Source organism: Patagioenas fasciata, chromosome 1 (genome assembly GCF_037038585.1).
Source record: "Patagioenas fasciata isolate bPatFas1 chromosome 1, bPatFas1.hap1, whole genome shotgun sequence".
NCBI classification, from domain to species: domain Eukaryota; kingdom Metazoa; phylum Chordata; class Aves; order Columbiformes; family Columbidae; genus Patagioenas; species Patagioenas fasciata.
In genome coordinates, this window is record NC_092520.1 from 2,959,846 (window position 1) to 2,979,713 (window position 19,868).

The 19,868-nt window shown below is 45.5% G+C and overlaps 1 protein-coding gene across 2 annotated transcripts in view; it reads left to right on the plus strand.

Moving 5' to 3' along the window:
* Nucleotides 1-15,585, plus strand: part of FCHSD2 (FCH and double SH3 domains 2) — a 163,476-nt gene extending 147,891 nt beyond the window's left edge. For both annotated transcript variants that reach the window (XM_065833764.2, XM_065833774.2), the window contains 8 exons: nucleotides 2,884-3,045; nucleotides 8,617-8,751; nucleotides 9,119-9,202; nucleotides 9,310-9,487; nucleotides 10,593-10,813; nucleotides 11,571-11,700; nucleotides 11,834-11,916; nucleotides 13,334-15,585. In XM_065833764.2, the coding sequence (XP_065689836.1) occupies nucleotides 2,884-3,045; nucleotides 8,617-8,751; nucleotides 9,119-9,202; nucleotides 9,310-9,487; nucleotides 10,593-10,813; nucleotides 11,571-11,700; nucleotides 11,834-11,916; nucleotides 13,334-13,417 (1,077 nt within the window). In that variant the 3' untranslated portion in view covers nucleotides 13,418-15,585. The remainder of the gene's footprint in view (nucleotides 1-2,883; nucleotides 3,046-8,616; nucleotides 8,752-9,118; nucleotides 9,203-9,309; nucleotides 9,488-10,592; nucleotides 10,814-11,570; nucleotides 11,701-11,833; nucleotides 11,917-13,333) is intronic.
* The last annotated feature ends 4,283 nt before the right edge of the window (nucleotides 15,586-19,868 follow it).

A 19,868-nucleotide genomic window follows, 5' to 3' on the forward strand; every position in this document is an offset into this window, starting at 1 on the left:
TCCTATTCCCATGCAAGGGCGAGAAAAGAGAGAAAACTTTGCTATTTCGCACATTAAGTTGCTAAAAACGAACAATGCTGTGAAAGGAAAGGCAGGAAAATCTCCAGGACGGATCCGTGGGTTTCTGTGACTCACAATGGGAACTTGGGTAAATCACTTGATTTTTGTTCCTCTGATGAGTAAGCACAACAGGATGGTGATGATGACGGGGCTGGAATGGACATAAATATCCTCAGTTTTAGTCCTACATTTGCACCCTACTTGATGCGATCTTGGAAATTCTGCTTTTCCTGAAATTCAGAATTTCACGTTTCTTGAAATTCTCAATTTCTTCACACTACTCTTTCTGTTCCTTCTGTTTAGATTCTTAAATAATTGGGTTATGTTGGTGGTTTGCCGTGAATTTGTTAAAGCTTTGGCCCCATCAGAATTCATGCCGTGAACCCAGCTCTCAGAAAACCCAAATTTTCATGCTGTTCGAAAGACAAAAATTCCGGAACGATTTGTCGAATGTGATCTTTGTTTAATTTGGGAATTATTGAGATCATCCTTTTTCCATGACAAATAAGCTTCCTGTGCTCTCTGGCAAGGGCTGATGGAAAATCGCTTCATTTTGGGGGTCGGTGGGTTTGTGTTTGTGTGTCGCATTGGATTTATTTGGGTTATTGAGGTGATATTTGGGTGTTGATGTGATGTTTGGGTGTTGATGTGATGTTTGAGTATTGATGTGATATTTGGGTGTTGATGGGATGTTTGAGTATTGAAGTGATATTTGGGTGTTGAGATGGTATTTGGGTATTGAGGTGATGTTTGGGTATTGAGGTGATATTTGGGTGTTGAGATGGTATTTGGGTATTGAGGTGATGTTTGAGTGTTGAGGTGATATTTGGTGTTGAGATGGTATTTGGGTATTGAGGTGATGTTTGGGTATTGAGGTGATATTTGGGTGTTGAGATGGTATTTGGGTATTGAGGTGATGTTTGAGTATTGAGGTGATATTTGGGTGTTGAGATGGTATTTGGGTATTGAGGTGATGTTTGGGTATTGAGGTGATATTTGGGTGTTGAGATGATTTTTGGGTATTGAGGTGATGTTTGAGTGTTGAGGTGATATTTGGGTGTTGAGATGATATTTGGGTATTGAGGTGATGTTTGGGTATTGAGGTGATATTTGGGTGTTGAGATGATATTTGGGTATTGAGGTGATATTTGGGTATTGAGGTGATATTTGGGTGTTGAGATGGTATTTGGGTATTGCGGTGATGTTTGGGTATTGAGGTGATATTTGGGTGTTGAGATGGTATTTGGGTATTGAGGTGATGTTTGAGTATTGAGGTGATATTTGGGTATTGATGTGATATTTGGGTATTGATGTGATATTTGGGTATTGAGGTGATGTTTGAGTATTGAGGTGATATTTGGGTATTGATGTGATATTTGGGTATTGAGGTGATGTTTGGGTGTTGATGTTACATCTGGGCATCGTATCCAGTTTAGTCACAACCCGGAAGGACATCCAGGCTGTGCAGCCCAGCAATTTTTAATGTTAAAAATTTAATTTTAAAATTAAAAGTTTCAAATATTCATTTTAAAAATACTGTGAAGCGCTGGCATTTGTCTGGGTTTTTGCACTTTGAAAATAATCTAAACTAACTGACCACTAGAATATATGACTAGCAATTTAGCATAAACTAATATACGTTATTTTAAAAAGGAGAAGAAGGTTATTTGGAGTGGTCAGAATGGTTTGACCAACCATAGTGTTTGACCAACCTGACAGCCTTCCTTGATGGTATGGCTGGTTGGGTCGAGGAGGGAAGAGTCTTATTCAACCTGTTTATCAGTGACCTGGATGAAGACACTGAGTGAACCCTCAGCCAGTTGGGAGATGATCCCAAACTGGGAGGACGCGCTGACACAGCAGAGGCTGCGCTGCCGTCCAGAGAGACCTGGACAGGCTGGACTGGGCAGAGAAGAACCTGATGAAGTTCAACAAGGGCAAGTGTAGGAGGGACAACCCCAGGCACCGGTACAGGTTGGGGCTGAGCTGCTGGAGAGCAGCTTTGCAGAGAAGGACCTGGGAGTTCTGGTCAACAACAGGTTGACCATGAGTCAACAATGTGCCCTGTGGCCAAGAGGCCAATGGTACCTGGGGTGTGTGAGGAAGAGTGTGAGCAGCAGGTCAAGGGAGGTTCCTCCCCCTCTGCCCTGGTGAGGCCACATCTGGAGCATTGGGTCCAGTTCTGGGCTCCCCAGTTTAGGAAGGACAAGGAATTACTGGAGAGAGTCCAGCAGAGGGACACAAAGATGCTGAGGGATCTGGAGCATCTTTGTGATGAGGAGACACTGAGAGAGCTGGGGCTGTTGAGCTGGAGAAGAGAAGCTGATAGGGATGTGATCAATGGATCAATATCTCAGGGTGGGTGTCAGAGGATGGAGCAGACTCTGTTCAGTGGTGCCCAACGCCAGGGTGAGGGGCAACAGGCACAGACTGAAACACAGGAGGCTCCATCTGAATATGAGCAGAAACTTCTTTGCTGGGAGGTGTCAGAGCCTGGCCCAGGCTGCCCAGAGCGGGTGTGGAGTCTCCTTCTCTGAGACATTCAAACCCCCTGGGATCCTGTGTGATCTGCTCTGTGACCCTGCGTGAGCAGCTGGGTTGGACTGAGGGATCTCCAGAGGTCCCTTCAATCCCAACCACCCTGTGGTTCTGTAAAAACACCAACTTGGGGAGTACTTTTCTAGAAAACCATTCCCCATCTCTTGGCTCACACCACGGTCCTACAGGCAAGGAAATGAAGAGCAGGCCACGGTTCCGCGCGGAGCCACACGAATCATTTACGGATCGGGAAATAATCCTGCCTTTCGCATTTGAATTTTGCAGATAATTAAGCTGAAAGCCGAAGCCCGTCTGGAGCTGCTGAAGCAGATCGGCGTGTCCGTGGATACGTGGTTAAAAAGCGCCATGAACCAAGTGATGGAAGAGCTGGAGAACGAGCGCTGGGCCGGGCTGCCCTCGGTGACCAACAACGGCTCTGCGCACATGGTACTGTTTCCAACCTCACCTCGAGCCCGCATGCTTCTTCCCTAGGGGAAATTCTTGGCTTAATATCAAATATAAAGGCAAATTGATAATATTTGGTTGGTTTTTAGGTAATGGGAGTAATCTTGTAGCGTTTTGTGGCTGGAGCGTGTGGCTGAAGGTCATGGGGAAAAGGCAAAACATGCAAACAAACGAGACAGACATTTTACTGCCTAATTTTTGCATAATTTAGTGCACTGGATAGTATTTCAGCAGCATATCCACCCTCCAGCCTACCCTGGAAACTGGTGGTAGGGAGATAATGGTCTTAATCTCCTTGGACTCAGGGCAAAATGCAAAGATTCAACATCAGATGCCACTTGACAAACTCCAGATCTAATGGTCATCCCCAGTGACCTGGGATTCATTCACTTATGTTCTTACTTGCTCCACTGTCAACATGGAGTACATTTTTGTACTCCATGTCTTGGTAGAAGATGATGTATCCAGACCAGTCTGGATGACAGGTAGCTCTACTTGCGGAGAAACCTGATGACAATGCATCTCTGCTGTTCTCTACCAACGTTTAGTAAAACAAGGAAAGGAGAGAAATGCTGAGAATGAAAGTGAACTGCAACCAGACAGAAAAATCCCAAACAAAACTGAAAGAAAACAATACAAAACGAAACAAAAAAACCCCCATAAAAACAACGAACCAACCAATAAAACAGCCAAAAAAACACCAAACGAGCAGAACAAAGCAAAAGGATTTAAGGCTTTCTGGCTTCTCTTGCTGAGTTTACTTTAGACTTATTTTTCTGACCTTGGGTAAATCCAGGAACATTTCTTTGCCATCTATTGAAAAGAAAAACGTCTGCGTGGTTCTTTGCAGTTTCATTAGTACTTTACGACGTTATCCGAGATATTTGTACAACACTTGTATGAAAGGCTTTTCTTTAATTTCCAAAATATCCAGAGAACTGTATCACGCATCATCTCGTGCCGAGTAACGTATGTGCTGGTTGCAGTGAAAGGCATCAGGAAGGCAAAGCCTCTTGTCCAAATTGATTTGGCTACTTGAGATGACAATTTGAATCATTAAAAAAACAATCAGGGCAAAGCTTTGGCGAACATCAACTCAAATAAAATTCCTGAAGTTTTAGTCAGTTCACCTCAAATTTTAAATTTTCTCTGTGTGTTTATATATTTAATATTCAACAAAATTCAGAGGCTTTTATAATGGGCTGATTCCAATGGGATGAAGTTCACCAAGGCCAAGTGCCGGGTCCTGCACTTTGGCCACAACAACCCCCTGCAGCGCTCCAGGCTGGCACAGAGTGGCTGGAGAGCAGTCAGGCAGAAAGGGACCTGGGGGGACTGATGGACAGGAAGCTCAACAGGAGCCAACAGTGTGCCCAGGTGGCCAAGAAGGCCAATGGTGTCCTGTCCTGTATCCAAACCAGCGTGGTCAGCAGGACAAGGGCAGTGATCCTTCCCCTGTGCTCTGCATTGGGGAGGCCACACCTGGAGTATTGTGTTCAGTTCTGGGCCCCTCAGCTCAGGAAAGAGATTGAAGTGCTGGAGCGGGTCCAGAGAAGAGCAACAAGACTGGGGAAGGGACTTGAACACAAGACCCATGGGGAGAGGCTGAGGGAGCTGGGCTTGTTCAGTCTGGAGCAGAGGAGGCTTAGAGGTGAGCTCAGCACTCTCTAGAACGACCTGAAGGGCAGTTCTAGCCAGGGGGGATTGGGCTCTTCTCCCAGGCAGTCAGCAATAGGACAAGGGGGCATGGGCTTCAACTCTGCCAGGGGAAATTGAGGCTGGAGATGAGAAAGCAATTCTGTGCAGAGAGAGTGGTCAGCATTGGAATGGCTGCCCAGGGAGGTGCTGGACTCAGCGGCCCTGGAGGTTTTGAAACTGAGATTGGCCATGGCACTTAGTGCCATGATCTGGTCAATGGACTGGAGTTGGACCAAGGCTTGGACTGGATGATCTCTGAGGTCTTTTCCAACCCAGTCCATTCTGTGATTCTGTGATAAAGTCCTGGTTTGTATGTGGATACTTTTCCAAGTATAATCTTCATACACTATTAAAATTACTTCACACTTTTAATTTAAATGCCATGGACAACCAGAATGTATGTTCTCTGTAACAAAACCTTCAGGGGCAATGTGGTTTTCCAGCACATTGCAAATGATCTGCAGAAGGATTTGCCTTCACTGACCACCTAAGAGAATGAAAAATCTCCATTTCAGCAAGTAAGTGGTATCTATACACAAAAAATCTCGCTCCTTCCCACGTTTTGTCGTGGTTTCCTGCTTCTTTATTGTTTTCTTGGTAATGGTGGCAAACCCATAGAGGGGTTTTTCTTGGATTTACAGCTATTTTCATGTAGGTCAACTATAGTTCAGAACAGCGAGTGAGCAAATCCTGAGGCTTCCGAATCTGCTTTATGTTTTCTTCACAATTTTGGGGTGTTTCTTCTCAGACGTTACAGCGGAGCTCACACATGGTGGCAGGGGTTTGCAGCACGTTATTCCCGTGGTTAGTAGCAAAATTAGAGTTGTGGAAACATTTTGGTTGGAAAAGACCCTCAAGATCATCGAGTCCAACCTTCACCCACCCCTGGCACTGCCCCATGTCCCTGAGAACCTCATGTCCGTCTGTCCAACCCTCCAGGGATGGTGACTCCAGCACTGCCCTGGGCAGCCTGTTCCAATGCCCCACAGCCCTTTGGGGAAGAAATTGTTCCCCACATCCAACCTCAACCTCCCCTGGTGCAACTTGAGGCCGTTTCCTCTGCTCCTGGCGCTTGTTCCTGGGGAGCAGAGCCCGACCCCCCTGGCTCCAAGCTCCTTTCAGGCAGTTCAGAGATCAGAAGGTCTCCCCTCAGCTCCTGTTCTCCAGCTGAACCCCCCAGCTCCCTCAGCCGCTCCCATCACACTTGTGCTCCAGCCCCTTCCCCAGCTCCGTTCCTTTCTCTCAACTCGCTCCAGCACCTCAAGGCCTTTCTTGGTGTGAGGAGCCCGAAACTGCCCCCAGGATTGGAGGTTTGGCCTCACTTTGATTAGAGACTCAAGTTGGAATATGCACATCCAAGCTTCAGCCTTCCCAAATCCCAAAGCAGTTCTCATGCCGAATTTCATTTGAGCCCCTCTGTAGCCAGGAGAGCTGGGGATGTGTCACAGAGCTGTGGTTAACGATGCTTTTTCCCTTTTCTTCCCATACTCCACCTCCTTTAACTTCCCGCTGTGCATCTTGGCTCACACCCAACACCTTGTTCTCCGTCCTATCGGCCGTGCCAACATTTGGCCCTGGATCCAAACCCCGTGCTGGTCCCCGGCCGGCAAACAGATGCCACAGCGTGGGAGGTTCAACTCTGATCCTTATTTTCCGCTTTTACACTTACGTACGCTCCCGTAGAAATAAAAAGACGCTGTTGACCTTGGCAGGCCGGACGAGCTCAGCCCATAGCTGGAATTCTTAGAACCATTACCAAAATTACGCTGCTTGCAATTAGTAGAATTACAGCAGCGGCAATTTCACTTCATCCTTGTCGAGCGGACGACGTTTCATGGTCAAAACCCAGTTATCTGCCATCCTTACATCCTTTACTCTTTGTGTTTGGCATGACATTATTTTTCCAGCAAAGCTCTCGATATATTTTCTTTGAAGGAGCTTAAAGCAAAAAGAAGAGTCGATGGCTTGATATTAAATCATTTATTTAACCTGCTGCGCTAATATAACGAGCTGAAGGATTTAATATCCGATCCCCTCTCAATCGGCTGACTGATTTAATGAAGAAACACATAATCTTGGGAGGGTATATTTCATATTACAAAACACTTTTATCATCATTTGGAATTTTAATCGTCACCTGGAAAACATGTGCGATTCTCCCCTTACCTGCTGACGTCCTTGGGAAACCTTTACGCTGCCTGCAGCAAATATATTGTAAATATGATGGAATTTAATCAGAAGAAAAGCAGAGAAAATAACGTCTTTATGGAGTTTGTGTTTTCCATTTGCTGCGACTTGAAGCAGTAATTATAAGAAACATTTGTACAGTAGAAATACAGTATCGCAGAATTAATAATAACATTTGCAGTTCATATGTTTACAGGAAAATCGATGTTTTTTTACCCATAAAGGGATTCAGCTATTAGGTTACTCTTCCATATCCAAGCATGATTATCATCTGATACCACCAACCTGTGCAATTGTGGTTTCACTCCCTAAAATCTAAATACGTTTTGCAAAATCCTCCCTGGCTCTGTCGAAAGATGAGTTTGATGAACCAAACCTCCACGTTTTCTGTCTCATTAACGCTGTTTTCCCGCCGCCTGCCTAAATGTTTCTATTCGAGGAGCCGGAGCGGCCCACACGCTGCAAATTCAGATGGATTTTTCCTCCTCGTGTTGGAAAAGCGGGACCAGATGTTTTACAAACGAGTCTTTCTAGACGTGAAACAGGAGTTTCCATGATGGTTCGTCCAACTATCAGCTGAACGTCAGCTCTGGCTGTTGGGACACAGACCATGCCCAGCAAAAGCAGTTGGAAATTAGGGGGCAAACCTTAAATTTGCTGTAATTTAGGGTTGGTTGGGAATTTATCAATAGCATTAACAAGGGAGGACTGTGAATTTTTGTTTGTGGGTTTTTTTTGTTGCTGCAAAATCCGTGGACGCATTTAAGTAGCAATGAATGGAAATGCGTTGTGGGGGAATAATAACAAGGATGTGTCCTAAAAATTGTAACGTAAAAATTAATGAAGTCAGAAAATCGTGAAGCTTTGTGCTCTTCTACTCCAGGCCTAGAAGAGCGAAGCTGTTCCGGAGCAGAGTTAAGACAGACAGCTGGCTTAGGGAGCCTCTTTGTAGTCTCAGCCTAAATTTGTTGATGTATCAGCCTTTGGGGTTTCATGAGAAACACCAATTCCCTCCCAAATGGAAAGGAGTAAATAAGATGGCAAATAAAGAACAGTGTTGCTTTTGAGTCAAAGGACTTGCCTATTTTCACATGAGATAAAGTGTTTATTCCAAATTTAAGCCAGGCACAAGGCCAAGGCACAGCTCACGGTAACGTTGCCCCAACTACATTTATAGAAACTTGAAGTATTTAAGTATTTCCACTGCAGTTTCATTTCGTAACTCGTGGTCGCAGGTACATTCATCTTCTCATAAAATAAATTCTCCGTGACTCTGTTTTCCATTAAACTCTTGGCCGTTCCTCTGAGATGGCACCACAAGGTCCATTAGTCACTGGTTCACAGCTTCAATAAAAAATAGATGGTTGTCCAACAGCTAAGTTGGAGCTGCCAGAATGTCCTCCTGTTGTTTTTAAAGACGTTTTAAAGTCTTGAATGAAGAAATAGAACTAAGTAAAGATGTAATTTGGTGATAGCTCTTGTTCTTTTGCTTCCCTGTATTGGCTTTGTTTGCTGACTGAGACTTGAATATTGGTTTTTAATCCGGTTTAATAATCTCGAGGACTAAAAAACCACACCGAAGAATATTCATCAATTCATTATTATTCTTATTTCTTCACTTATTTTTTCATGTGATGCTACAACGCCAAATTGGATTTGTTTTCATAGATTAACGCTGACGCAGAAAAGGAAGAAGGGGAAGAGTTTGAAGACAACATGGATGTGTTTGACGACAGTAGCTCCAGTCCTTCTGGTACTCTAAGAAATTATCCCCTCACCTGCAAAGTTGTTTATTCATATAAGGTTTGTGATTTGTTTAAAAAAATGAGTAGAAAAATGAATAATGTGACAAACAACTAATAGATGTAACTTCTGTGGGAGGTAGAACGTTGGAATTTGGCTCAATAAAGGTTCACATTAACTACATCTCACGTCTAGTTGGGAAAGCTGCGGCAGATTTAGTCGCAGAGTAAGGAGTAATTAGGGTTTCAAAAGTAAATGGGGTTCGAGGTCTGTCCTGTCAAGACAAACACCCTTATAAATATGATTTAAAGTTTGCCACATCATAAAATTTTCAATAATTTAGAGCAATTTAAGTTTTAATAATATGAGAATATTCCTTACACTGCACCTGAAAACACTTTTCTGCTCTTCCCGTTTCCTCCTTCAGGCTTCTCAGCCGGACGAACTGACCATAGAGGAGCATGAGGTGCTGGAGGTTATCGAGGATGGAGATATGGAAGACTGGGTGAAGGTATCAGTTTCTCCAAGATTATTTTCTTTTTGCTATCGCTCTGAGAAGTAAAACTTGGGATGGGCGAAAACGTTTGGATTATTGTCATTTCTGTTGTTTGTTCCCAGGCCCGGAACAAAGCGGGGCAGGTGGGGTACGTGCCCGAGAAGTACCTGCAGTTCCCCACGTCCAGCAGCCTCCTGAGCATGTTGCAGTCGCTGGCGGCGCTGGACGCGCGGTCCCACACCTCCAACAACTCCACCGAGGCCGATTTAGTCTCAGGCAGCCTGAACGGAGACTCTAGCGGTAAATACCAAGAAATAAATTAATACCGTGCTGAGCTTCTTCTTGAAAATGTTCTGCATATCGACTTTGGGTGTTGTATGGGAGAGTTTTGTAGAATCGTGGAACAGTTTGGGTTGGGGGACCATCAAAGCTCCCCCAGTGCCACCCCTGCCATGAGCAGGGACATCTTCACCAGCTCAGGTTGCTCAGAGCCCCGTCCAGCCTGGCCTGGGATGTCTCCAGGGATGGTTCAGCCACCACCTCTCTGGCCAACCTGGGACAGGCTCTCACCACCCTCAGGGGAAACAATTTATTCCTCATGTCTGGCCTGAATCTCCCTCCTTTAGTTTCAAACCATCACCCCTTGTCCTGTCACAACAGGCCCTGCTCAAAAGTCTGTCCCCTTCGTTCTATTTGACCTTTTTCTGAGCACAACTGTTCTCAGTTATCTCATAGCACATCTGTATGATTTACCTATCTCATAGAGTTAAGCTTAACTAAAATTAAGAAAAACTAAAATAATTTGACTCAGGAATTATAGAATCATTTAGAATCATTATAGAATCATCAGAATCCCAAAATGTCAGGGGTTGAAGGGCCCTGGAAAGCTCATCCAGTGCAATCCCCCCATGGAGCAGGAACACCCAGCTGAGGTTCCACAGGAAGGTGTCCAGGCGGGTTTGAATGTCTGCAGAGAAGGAGACTCCACAACCTCCCTGGGCAGCCTGGGCCAGGCTCTGACACCCTCACCAGGAACAAGTTTCTTCTCATATTTAAGTGGAACCTCTTGTGTTCCAGTCTGTACCCATTGCCCCTTGCCCTACCGTTGGTTGTCACCGAGAAGAGCCTGGCTCCATCCTCCTGACACTCCCCGTTTCCATATTGATCCCCATGAATGAGGTCACCCCTCAGTCTCCTGTTCTTCAGCTCCAGAGCCCCACCTCCCTCAGCCTTTCCTCACACGGGAGATGCTCCACTCCCTTCAGCATCTTGGTGGCTGCGCTGGACTCTCTCCAGCAGAAAAGACCTTTAGGATCAAGCCCAACCATAAAAATATGTATAGTACTTACTATTTTTATTAAGCTCACACTGGTTACGCTTTTCTTCTTCCTCTTCCGTCCCTCAGTCTGTTTTGTAAAAGCACTTTATGATTACGAGGGCCAGACAGACGACGAGCTGTCCTTCCCGGAAGGAGCCATCATCCGCATCCTGAACAAGGAAAACCAAGACGACGATGGTTTTTGGGAAGGAGAATTCAATGGGCGTGTCGGGGTGTTCCCATCGGTGCTGGTCGAGGAGCTGACGGCCTCCGAAAATGGAGACGCTCCATGGATTGGAGATACTCAGGTGTGCAAAGAGGTTTTAGAGCGGGTTTGCAAGGCTTGTGAAGATCAGAACAAATTTAAGCAAATAAACCCCCTGAGTTCTTCTTACCTTTTAGTTTCTTACCCAGCCTAATAGTGATCAACTGATATTTTGGCAAACGTAATGGATTTGGGAATAAAGGCGAGTGTTTGGGTAGAAAGGAAGTGAAGCAAAGGCGCCAATTCACAGTCTACTTTTTGTAATTTATGGCGTAGACTGCGATATCAAACAGAACCTGGCAAAGAACCGAATTACAGGCTCTCTCAGCCCTAATTTAACGTTTTCATGCTTAAATCTGTGCTGTGTCCTCCCGATTTTTGAAGGGTAGAATACTGGCAAATATTGCATTGCGGTAATTTTGGCCAAAAGTCCTAATTTCAGTATAGTCCTAAAATCCTTAAATCTGATTAGAAAATCAGACACATCCTCATGTGTTAGAATGAGAACTTCCATGTTCCCTAGAAAGTCATTTCTCCAGTGTTTTTATTCTTTGATTTGAGAAGATGATGCAAACTTCATATATAAATGAAATATATACAATGAGTCGGGATAAAACTCACGATCGTAACGGGATAAAATTCACAATTGTGAATGTACGCAGGGAGAGATGCACTCGACGGAATCATTTCTTTTCAGATAACCTTCAAAAAATACTAAATTACCCAAGAGAGGATGAAAATTTCCGCTCGGTGAGAAGCTGTGGTTTAAATAAACCACGTAATCACTCTTTTTACCGCAGGTATCGCCGACTCCAAAGCCCAATCACAACCTCCCGCCGCTGCCGCTCTATGACCAACCTCCCACCAGTCCCTACCACAGTCCGGAGAAACGAGCTTCTCAATATTTCCCCAGATCGCCCTCAACTAACGGTATGAAATGTTATGATAGCGACATTTTGGCTAAACGCTTAATTTCCAACGTCCACGTTTTGTTTTGCAAAATGAAGCCAATTTGGTGATAGCGAGTGGCCGGTTTCCGATGGGTTGTTGGTTGCTCTTCCAGAAAACACCTTCGGTTCGGAGTCCCCTGGTTTTTCGCAGCCTCCGCGGATTCCTCCCGAAACGTCCTACGGCAAACTGCGGCCTGTAAGTGAAAACCAGAAATCGGTTGGGTTTATTGGTGCTCCGAGTCTCGCTAAATCAACATCGGTCCATTCAAAGCGGGAAAGGGGATACAGCACCTGGTGATTTGGCTCCCCGCGTTCTGCAAATGCAATTAATACGTATGAAAAAGGTGATGGCGCAAGGAAAAGTGTGTTCGCACCCCTTTGGTAATGACCTTGAACTCCATCCATCCCCCATCGTTCCTCTAACCTGTAATATCCCATTTCCCCGCGTGAACGTGGGAATCGTGAAACGTAACCTGGGAGGAAATTACACCAAAATGACAGTAAAATGGATGGTAGGCGATAAACTTATTGGGAGATCATTTCTATTCTTGCCACGTATAATAAGCCATCTACAGAACTAAAAATGCTGGCGAATAAATGCCACAACAGTTTAATCGTGATTTCTACAATGGCTTCTTCTCTGCCCGCAGATTTAATCTGTGGCTCTTGGGACTCAATTGTGTTTGGGGTTAAATTTATTTCCAAACCATTTGATTTGAGGGGTTTGGCTTAAAAACCCTTAACAATAAGATCTTTATCTTTTGCGATATCTAGAAACAAAGATTTTTGCCAGGAAAGGAAGAATTTAATCACTTTGAACTTGCAGAATCCGTCTCATCGCATTAAATTTGACATCAAGTTTTTGGGGGTTTCCGAGTCCTAAACTAAATCATATTAAGATGTAAAATTTGTACTTTCCTGGGATTCTTAGTGAACGAGGCTGCAGTAAAAGAGCAATTTTGGATGCTCAAAAATGATCCTTGGAGTATTCCAGTAGTCACTGAGTTATCCTTATTCATCGACATATGCAAGGCAGAGATCGTTCTGCATCATTAAATATATAAGTATTGAACGGAGGAGTTTCACATTGTCTTATTGCCTTGTAAAAAGACACAGATTCAGCTTCTCCAGTGTAAAAACCGCATCAGATTTCAGGTGGTGATTCAATTGGATTAAATTGGATTGTTTGATTAAATATGACGAAGCTACTTAAATGCAGTAAGAGGTTCGTGTAGTGTCCAGCCCATGTAATTAACGGCAAAGGTATCATCACGTTCCAGTGTTTAATACCGAGTCTAAAGTCCATCCCAGGTTTATGTCTTGGATTATCTGCGGGTACAGGCAGAATTAGGTGGGTTATTACCCTTGGTGTGTTCGCACTGTCACGATTCCTCATCATCCTGGGGAACAATCACCAGGTTCTAACGAAGAACCTTAGTGGCTTAATTAAAAACCGCCTGACCTCAGTCCAGCTGGTTACTCCCCATAGTTCCATCCATCTTAATATAAAATCCATATATTCGCATCACCTTGAGCTCTGAGCCCCAAATTGCCGTTTTTAGCCTCTACAAGTGCCAAAATTTGGAGGGTTTTATGATTTCTCGCCCTTCCAGGTGCGAGCGGCTCCACCACCCCCGACGCAGCATCATCGGCGGCCGACGGAGAAGATCGAGGACGTGGAGATCACGCTGGTCTAAGGCCGGGACTAGTTAAGCCGTAGCGCTCCAATCAAGACCAAACGCGAGATTTGGTTGAGCTCGTTTGTTTTTTAGGCACCTTTGCATGATGAAGACTTTGAATAGAGCAAGAGATAGGGAGGATTTGATGTGGCGGTGACCCGGTGGATTCCTTCCCGCAGTCATGAATATTTCGTGCCTTTTTTTGGGGTTTCTTTGGGGGTTGTTTTGATTTCTAGACATCATTCTTCCTCTCTTAGCACAAACCAAGCCGGGCCAAACAGCGAGCAGAGGATTATTTGCCACGGAGCAGGTTTGGCTCTTGGCTGACTTGGTCAACTTGGTCAACTCTTGGTCAACTTTTATACAGAGGCTGAGGAAAGAGCAAAATAGAAGCCTCATTCATGCAATTTAGTCGTCGCATCCTTCGCTCACGTGCATTAGTACAGTATATTACTGTCGCCATAGGAATGTGGTAAGGATTGTCGGTTCTTCAAGTAGCGTCGCTCGTCTGATTAGCTCCTAATCGGATCTTACGGAACGAAAAAGGGAATGGAACAAATAAACCTAAGGAGAGGCTGGATCCTCTTGATAAATCCCCTCGCAGAAAGGAAGACGCAGGAAAAGTTGATCTTATAGGTAAGGAAAACTGAGGCAGATCACGTGGCGTTAATTCCATTAGCGCCCACCTCTTCGGTAATTAACAGTTAACCGGAACTAAATGTTCTTTGTCTTAATATTTATGCAGTACATTTAGTAATAGAGTCTCTAATACGGAGGTGCTGAATTAGTAGCAACATCTTGTTCCGTAGCGTAAGCCAACTGGTAGAAAAGTCAGTGAGATTTTGTCTAGATCTGGAAATTGAGCTTCATTTGCTTTGTTTTCTTAGCAGATTTGGGGGAATTTTTACTTTTTTTAAAGTATTTGGGTCACTCTTACCCCAGTTATCGCCGTGTACTTTATAATCCAACGCTAGCAGTGTATCCTTGTCATCAAAACATCTGCCTAGAGGTAGAAGTTCCATTTAGAGCTATTTACATGCGTTATTTAGTTTTCGCATCGGATGCTCCTGTAGCATTTTCCCTTGAACCAGCCAAAGCCCCCCAAAATCTGATTTTGCGGAGCCTTCGCCCCAACTTTGCGACCAAGACTCCGCTCTCAACTTTGAGGCAAGAAATCCAATTTTCAATCAGAATTGATACTTGTTGTTTGCAAGGGAAGGATTCGGAGGCGGAACACGGTCAGAACAAAGGGAAAAACTGGATGGAAACAGCTTTTTCTTTGTGTGCTTACTGAATTATTTCCAGCCATCTCCATCTGATCAAAGCTTCGCTTAAAAGGCATCACAAAGTTGGGTTTTTCATGGTTTATGGGTTCTTTAATGCGCTCTTATGTCTTCATGTTGTTTTCCTAAGCCAGTAAGTTTTCTACCTTCCATTTACTAACAAGGGCTATTTTTTGAGGCTGCATTTACACACAACAAAATCATCTAACGAGATTTTTATCATCAACTTTGCACATACTTGGGTCTCCGAGACGTTTGTGTTTGCCAATCTCCTTTCCCAGTGGGATCTTAAACCAAAAGTGGGGCCGTTGGAAGGAAAATCATTCATGGATCAGTTCGGAAACCGACGACTGTCCAATGAAGGTTTTTTGCCATCTTTGTCATTCTTTTTGCACCTCTTGTCCTGTTGATCTGTTCGAGGTCTTTTTTATGTGTTTATCGAACTTATTCTTAAGTTTAAAAGAAAGAAAAGGTTTTAAAAAAAAAGATTTAGCTGTTTGCGATGATTTTGAAAGCTTCACAGCGCAGAAGAGAAGCAACTATTGCCATAGTGCTCACGTTCCATTTCTTTGGCCAGTTTTATTCTGTGTCCTTCACACCCGGACTTTTCAAAGTTCAGAAAGTGTTATTTAAAGTCTCTTTAGTTGTATTTTAAAATATTTTCTGTAAGAGCTGCTAATTTTATTTAAAAAGGAAAAACAAACAAAAAAAAAAGTAAGTTGTACAAATATGCCTCCTTTTTACCTATGATTTCTTCATACAGGGCATGTATCGGCCGTTATCATCGTGTACAGCGTCCGTACACTGAAAGCATTGCCTGCAAATGCTTTCTTTATATTGGCTGTAAAAAGTTTGTATTTATTATGTATAAAAAGTTGAATAATAAAAAAAAGTGGAACTAAATCTGAGACGTTACCTCCATACAAACACCGGCCCAGTGGCCAAACGGCGTTGGAAGAATTTGGATGGAGATGGAGAAATGCCAAACCCGGAGAGCCACCGACAAAGCTCCAGTTACCAAAAGAATTGCTTAATGGCCTTCATGCAATTAGGATAATTACATAAAGAAAGAGAGGGGAAGAGTGATTGATGACAACTCTTCGGCGCGATTGTCCCTTAATAGGGTTGATTTGCTTAATTACGTGAGGAATATCGTCCTTGCATCCCAAACCTCTCCCTCTTTACGATCCCTTGGGGTTTCCCAGATGTGTTTTCTTCACCTTCTCCGTGGTGTATTTTCCTCCTGATTTTTGCTTCCAGCTGTTGGGACTCGAGTGTTTTACTCTCTCTGAAAACATCTGGCTGCGGCGATGGGTTCGATCTTAAATCATCCATTTCCACTCCTCGCACACAACACTTACAACATCGTCATTTTCCCTACGCTCCCACAGCCTCTTCCTTTGAGAAATCCCATCTTAAACCTCAACAATGGTACAATTAAAAACCAACGCCCATCTCCGCTTGCGATTCTTTCACTGCCAGCATCGCTTGGAGATGACGATAATCCTCAAATCCACCAGTGATGCCACTTGTCATATTTTTGATAGACCTGCTTTGTGTGTCCACTTTTCCTCCTTCCCCATTTTCCTTAGAACACAGCAAACCCAGCAGATAATGACGCTGGGATCACGTCGTTCTCGCCATTAATGTGAGCAGAACTTATTTCCGTGAAAAATCTCGCCCCGATGTGTTTTACCAGCACGTTTTCAGGCCAAAAAAACCGAAGATGTTGAGTAAAATCCAAGTCTTCGTGGTTCTATATCCCACTCGGGATACTTAGAGCAGCATGGGGAATGTGCCCGGTGAAACATTGGTCTCTGGAAGGCGGCAGGAGAGTTGTTGTATCCGTTAAAAAATGGGGTTTTCTCTGGTGGTTCCCAGATTTTCAAAAAGGAGAATCACAGAATCATAGAATAATTTTGGTTGGAAAAGACCCTCAGGTTCATTATTCAATATATTCATTAACGATTTAGATGAGGGAACTGAGTGCACTATCAGCAAGTTTGCTGGGGACACCAAGCTGGGAGGAGTGGTGACACTGGAAGCTGTGCTGCCATCAGAGACCTGGACAGGCTGGAGAGCTGGGTGGGGAGAAAGGGAATGAAATAGAACAAGGGCAAGTGTAGAGTCTTGGATCTGGGCAGGAACAACCCCAGGTTCCAGTGTAAGTTGGGGAAGGAGCTGTTGGAGAGCAGTGTAGGGGAAAGGGAGCTGGGGGTCCTGGGGACAGCAGGGTGAGCATGAGCCAGCACTGGGCCCTTGTGGCCAGGAAGGCCAATGGTACCTGGGGTGGGTTAGAAGGGGGTGGTCAGTAGGTCAGAGAGGTTCTCCTGCCCCTCTGCTCTGCCCTGGGGAGACCACCCCTGGAATATTGTGTCCAGTTGTAGCCCCTCAGTTCCAGAAGGACAGGGAACTGCTGGAGAGAGTCCAGCGCAGCCACCAAGATGCTGAAGGGAGTGGAGCATCTCCCGTGTGAGGAAAGGCTGAGGGAGCTGGGGCTCTTTAGTTTGGAGGAGACTGAGGGGTGACCTCATTAATGTTTATAAATATATAAAGGGTGAGTGTCAGGAGGATGGAGCCAGGCTCTTCTCGGTGGCAAACAATGATAGGACAAGGGGTAATGGGATCAAGCTGGAACACAAGAGGTTCCACTTAAATTTGAGGAGAAACTTGTTCCTGGTGAGGGTGGCAGAGCCTGGCCCAGGCTGCCCAGGGAGGTTGTGGAGTCTCCTTCTCTGCAGACATTCAAACCCGCCTGGACCCCTTCCTGTGGAACCTCAGCTGGGTGTTCCTGCTCCATGGGGGGGATTGGACTGGATGGTCTTCTGAGGTCCCTTCCAATCCCAGACATACTATGATACTGTGATACTGTTATAACCCGACTCCAGCACTGCCCCATGTCCCTGAGAACCTTGTCTAAATGCCTTTTTAGCCCCTCCAGATGCAACCTCAACCTCTTCTTTGCAGGGGACACAAATCTCGGCCATGCTTGTATAGAAGAAATAGTTTTAATAATTTACTGGGAGAAAACTTTCATTCGGCCCTTCCCAGTTTCATCCCCTGCTGGGTCTGCCATGTGTGATATGAACTAAGCTGTGGTTTGTTGCAGATAAAAATAATTCCAGGGTGCATTTCTGAGGGCGGCGGGGATGAGTTCAGCATGTTCCAGGACATTAAACAGCAGCCGAGCTACCTGCTGCCGGCCGTCTATCTTCAACTCGCGCAGCTGTAACGTTCCTGTTCCCAAACCTGAGCGACTGCGCTCGCACTTCAGCAAACCCGTTCTCGTCCTCCTCTCCTGGACGCAAGCAGGTTATTCACCGCACGTCTGGTGTGTGTTCCAGTCCAACTCTGCCAAACACCGAGATTTCTTACCTTCTCCACCCCGGTATCAGCGCAGCGCTTTGATTTTCTGGCTGAAACGACCTGCAATGCGGAGGCTGGCGCGCTGCGGCGATGCTCCAACCGGTCTGTAATCCGCAACCCCCCCGGGTAACGCCTGCAGGAGGAAACTACTTGGTACAGTGAGCACGTCAGCATTTTCCTAGCCGCGTTTTTTATTGGCTCATTCGCTGCATTCCTCTGTTAAGTTTGGTTTCTTTTTAGCCCTCGCTTTCTCCGACCTCCCCTTGTTCCGTGAACGGAGGTTCCGATATCCCCACGCTCCCTCCTGTCGTTTCTATGTGGGGCAGCAGATCTGCAAACGGAGAAAATGTGGGGGGACCTGACTCCTTCTGCATCCTCCTCCTCCTCCTGAGATTGCTGAGAAGCTCAGGATGAAAAAAAAAAGGTGATGAAGGTGATTTCCTGCTCCTCCTGCCTCTGCCATGCGGAAAGTTGCAGGTTATTAATTATAGGGGCCTGGTTGAAGAGCAAGCAGGAAAAAGTGCCAGTTGTGGAGTAGCCAGCGCTCCACGCTACACACAGAGAACCAAAAGGTCCTTTATTTGGAGAAGAGGGTGGAGGGTTTGTTGTTTTTAATAGAGAGAGATACTTGTGCTATTTGGGAAAGAGAACTCACCCACGTGCCTGAATTTCTTTCCGAATTTCCACGAAACAAACAGAAATAAACCCCGGTACAATTAATTTGTTGCAAAGCACATGACTTCATTTACCTCTCCTGAGTCTCAGTCTCATTAAGAAGCGATGGGACGAGAGGAAGCGGCCTCAAGTTGCGCCAGGGGAGGTTGAGGTTGGATGTGGGGAACAATTTCTTCCCCAAAGGGCTGTGGGGCATTGGAACAGGCTGCCCAGGGCAGTGCTGGAGTCACCACCCCTGGGGGGCTGGACAGACGGACATGAGGTTCTCAAGACATGGGGCAGTGCCAGGGGTGGGATAATGGTTGGACTCGATGACTTTGAGGGGCTTTTCCAACCAAAATGATTCTGTGATTCTCTGAGGACCTTTGAGATCAGTCAGAGACCTTTCAGAGAGGACTTGGTGCTGTCTGGGGATCCCAGATGCTGCATCAGCCGGTTTGGAGCCCCGTGGGTCCGACACGGAGCAGGGACGTGCGTGGGGCCAGGTGCTGCAAATCACCACAGAGAAAACAGGTTCCAAGATCGAAGCTTCAGTTTGTACCTCACAAACCCACTGCTCTGCCATGGCCTTGTTTCTGCTCCCAAAAACACTTTGGAAAACAACCCGACATACTATAGAGACGCTGCTTTGTACGTTGGAAATGGCTTGTGGAGGATTTTAAATCCCAAGTCCAGCCCAGATCCCCGGTGAATGAGGCGAGCTGTGGTTCCTGCCAGCCCCGTTTGCAGCCCGATCTCCCTCCTCCTCCCCTTCCCATCTCAAGTTTGCTCCCTGCAATCAATTTTCCAGCCTCTTGCTCCATCTCAAATGCGTTAAGCAGCGGTTCTTCCGCCGCTTTGTTTAAAACCTTCTTTTGCTGTCTCCTGGATTTCACAGCTGGTATCTGAGGAGGGCACGGCGGAGGGAACGGGCTCGGTGATCTCCGTCCCACTCTGTTGAGCCAGCGTTGCCGCTCATGAGAACTGTGCCCGCTCCTGTCCCTGCGGCCTGACAGCCACAGTGCCCAAGGGTTCAATGGACTTTACAGAAGGTTTTGGATTCTCTTACATCATTTCACCCAGCAAATACAAAACCGTGTGAATATCTCTGAAGTATTTTCCTCGGTCATCTAGTATTTGCTGTGAAGAGCAGGAGATGTGGTTAA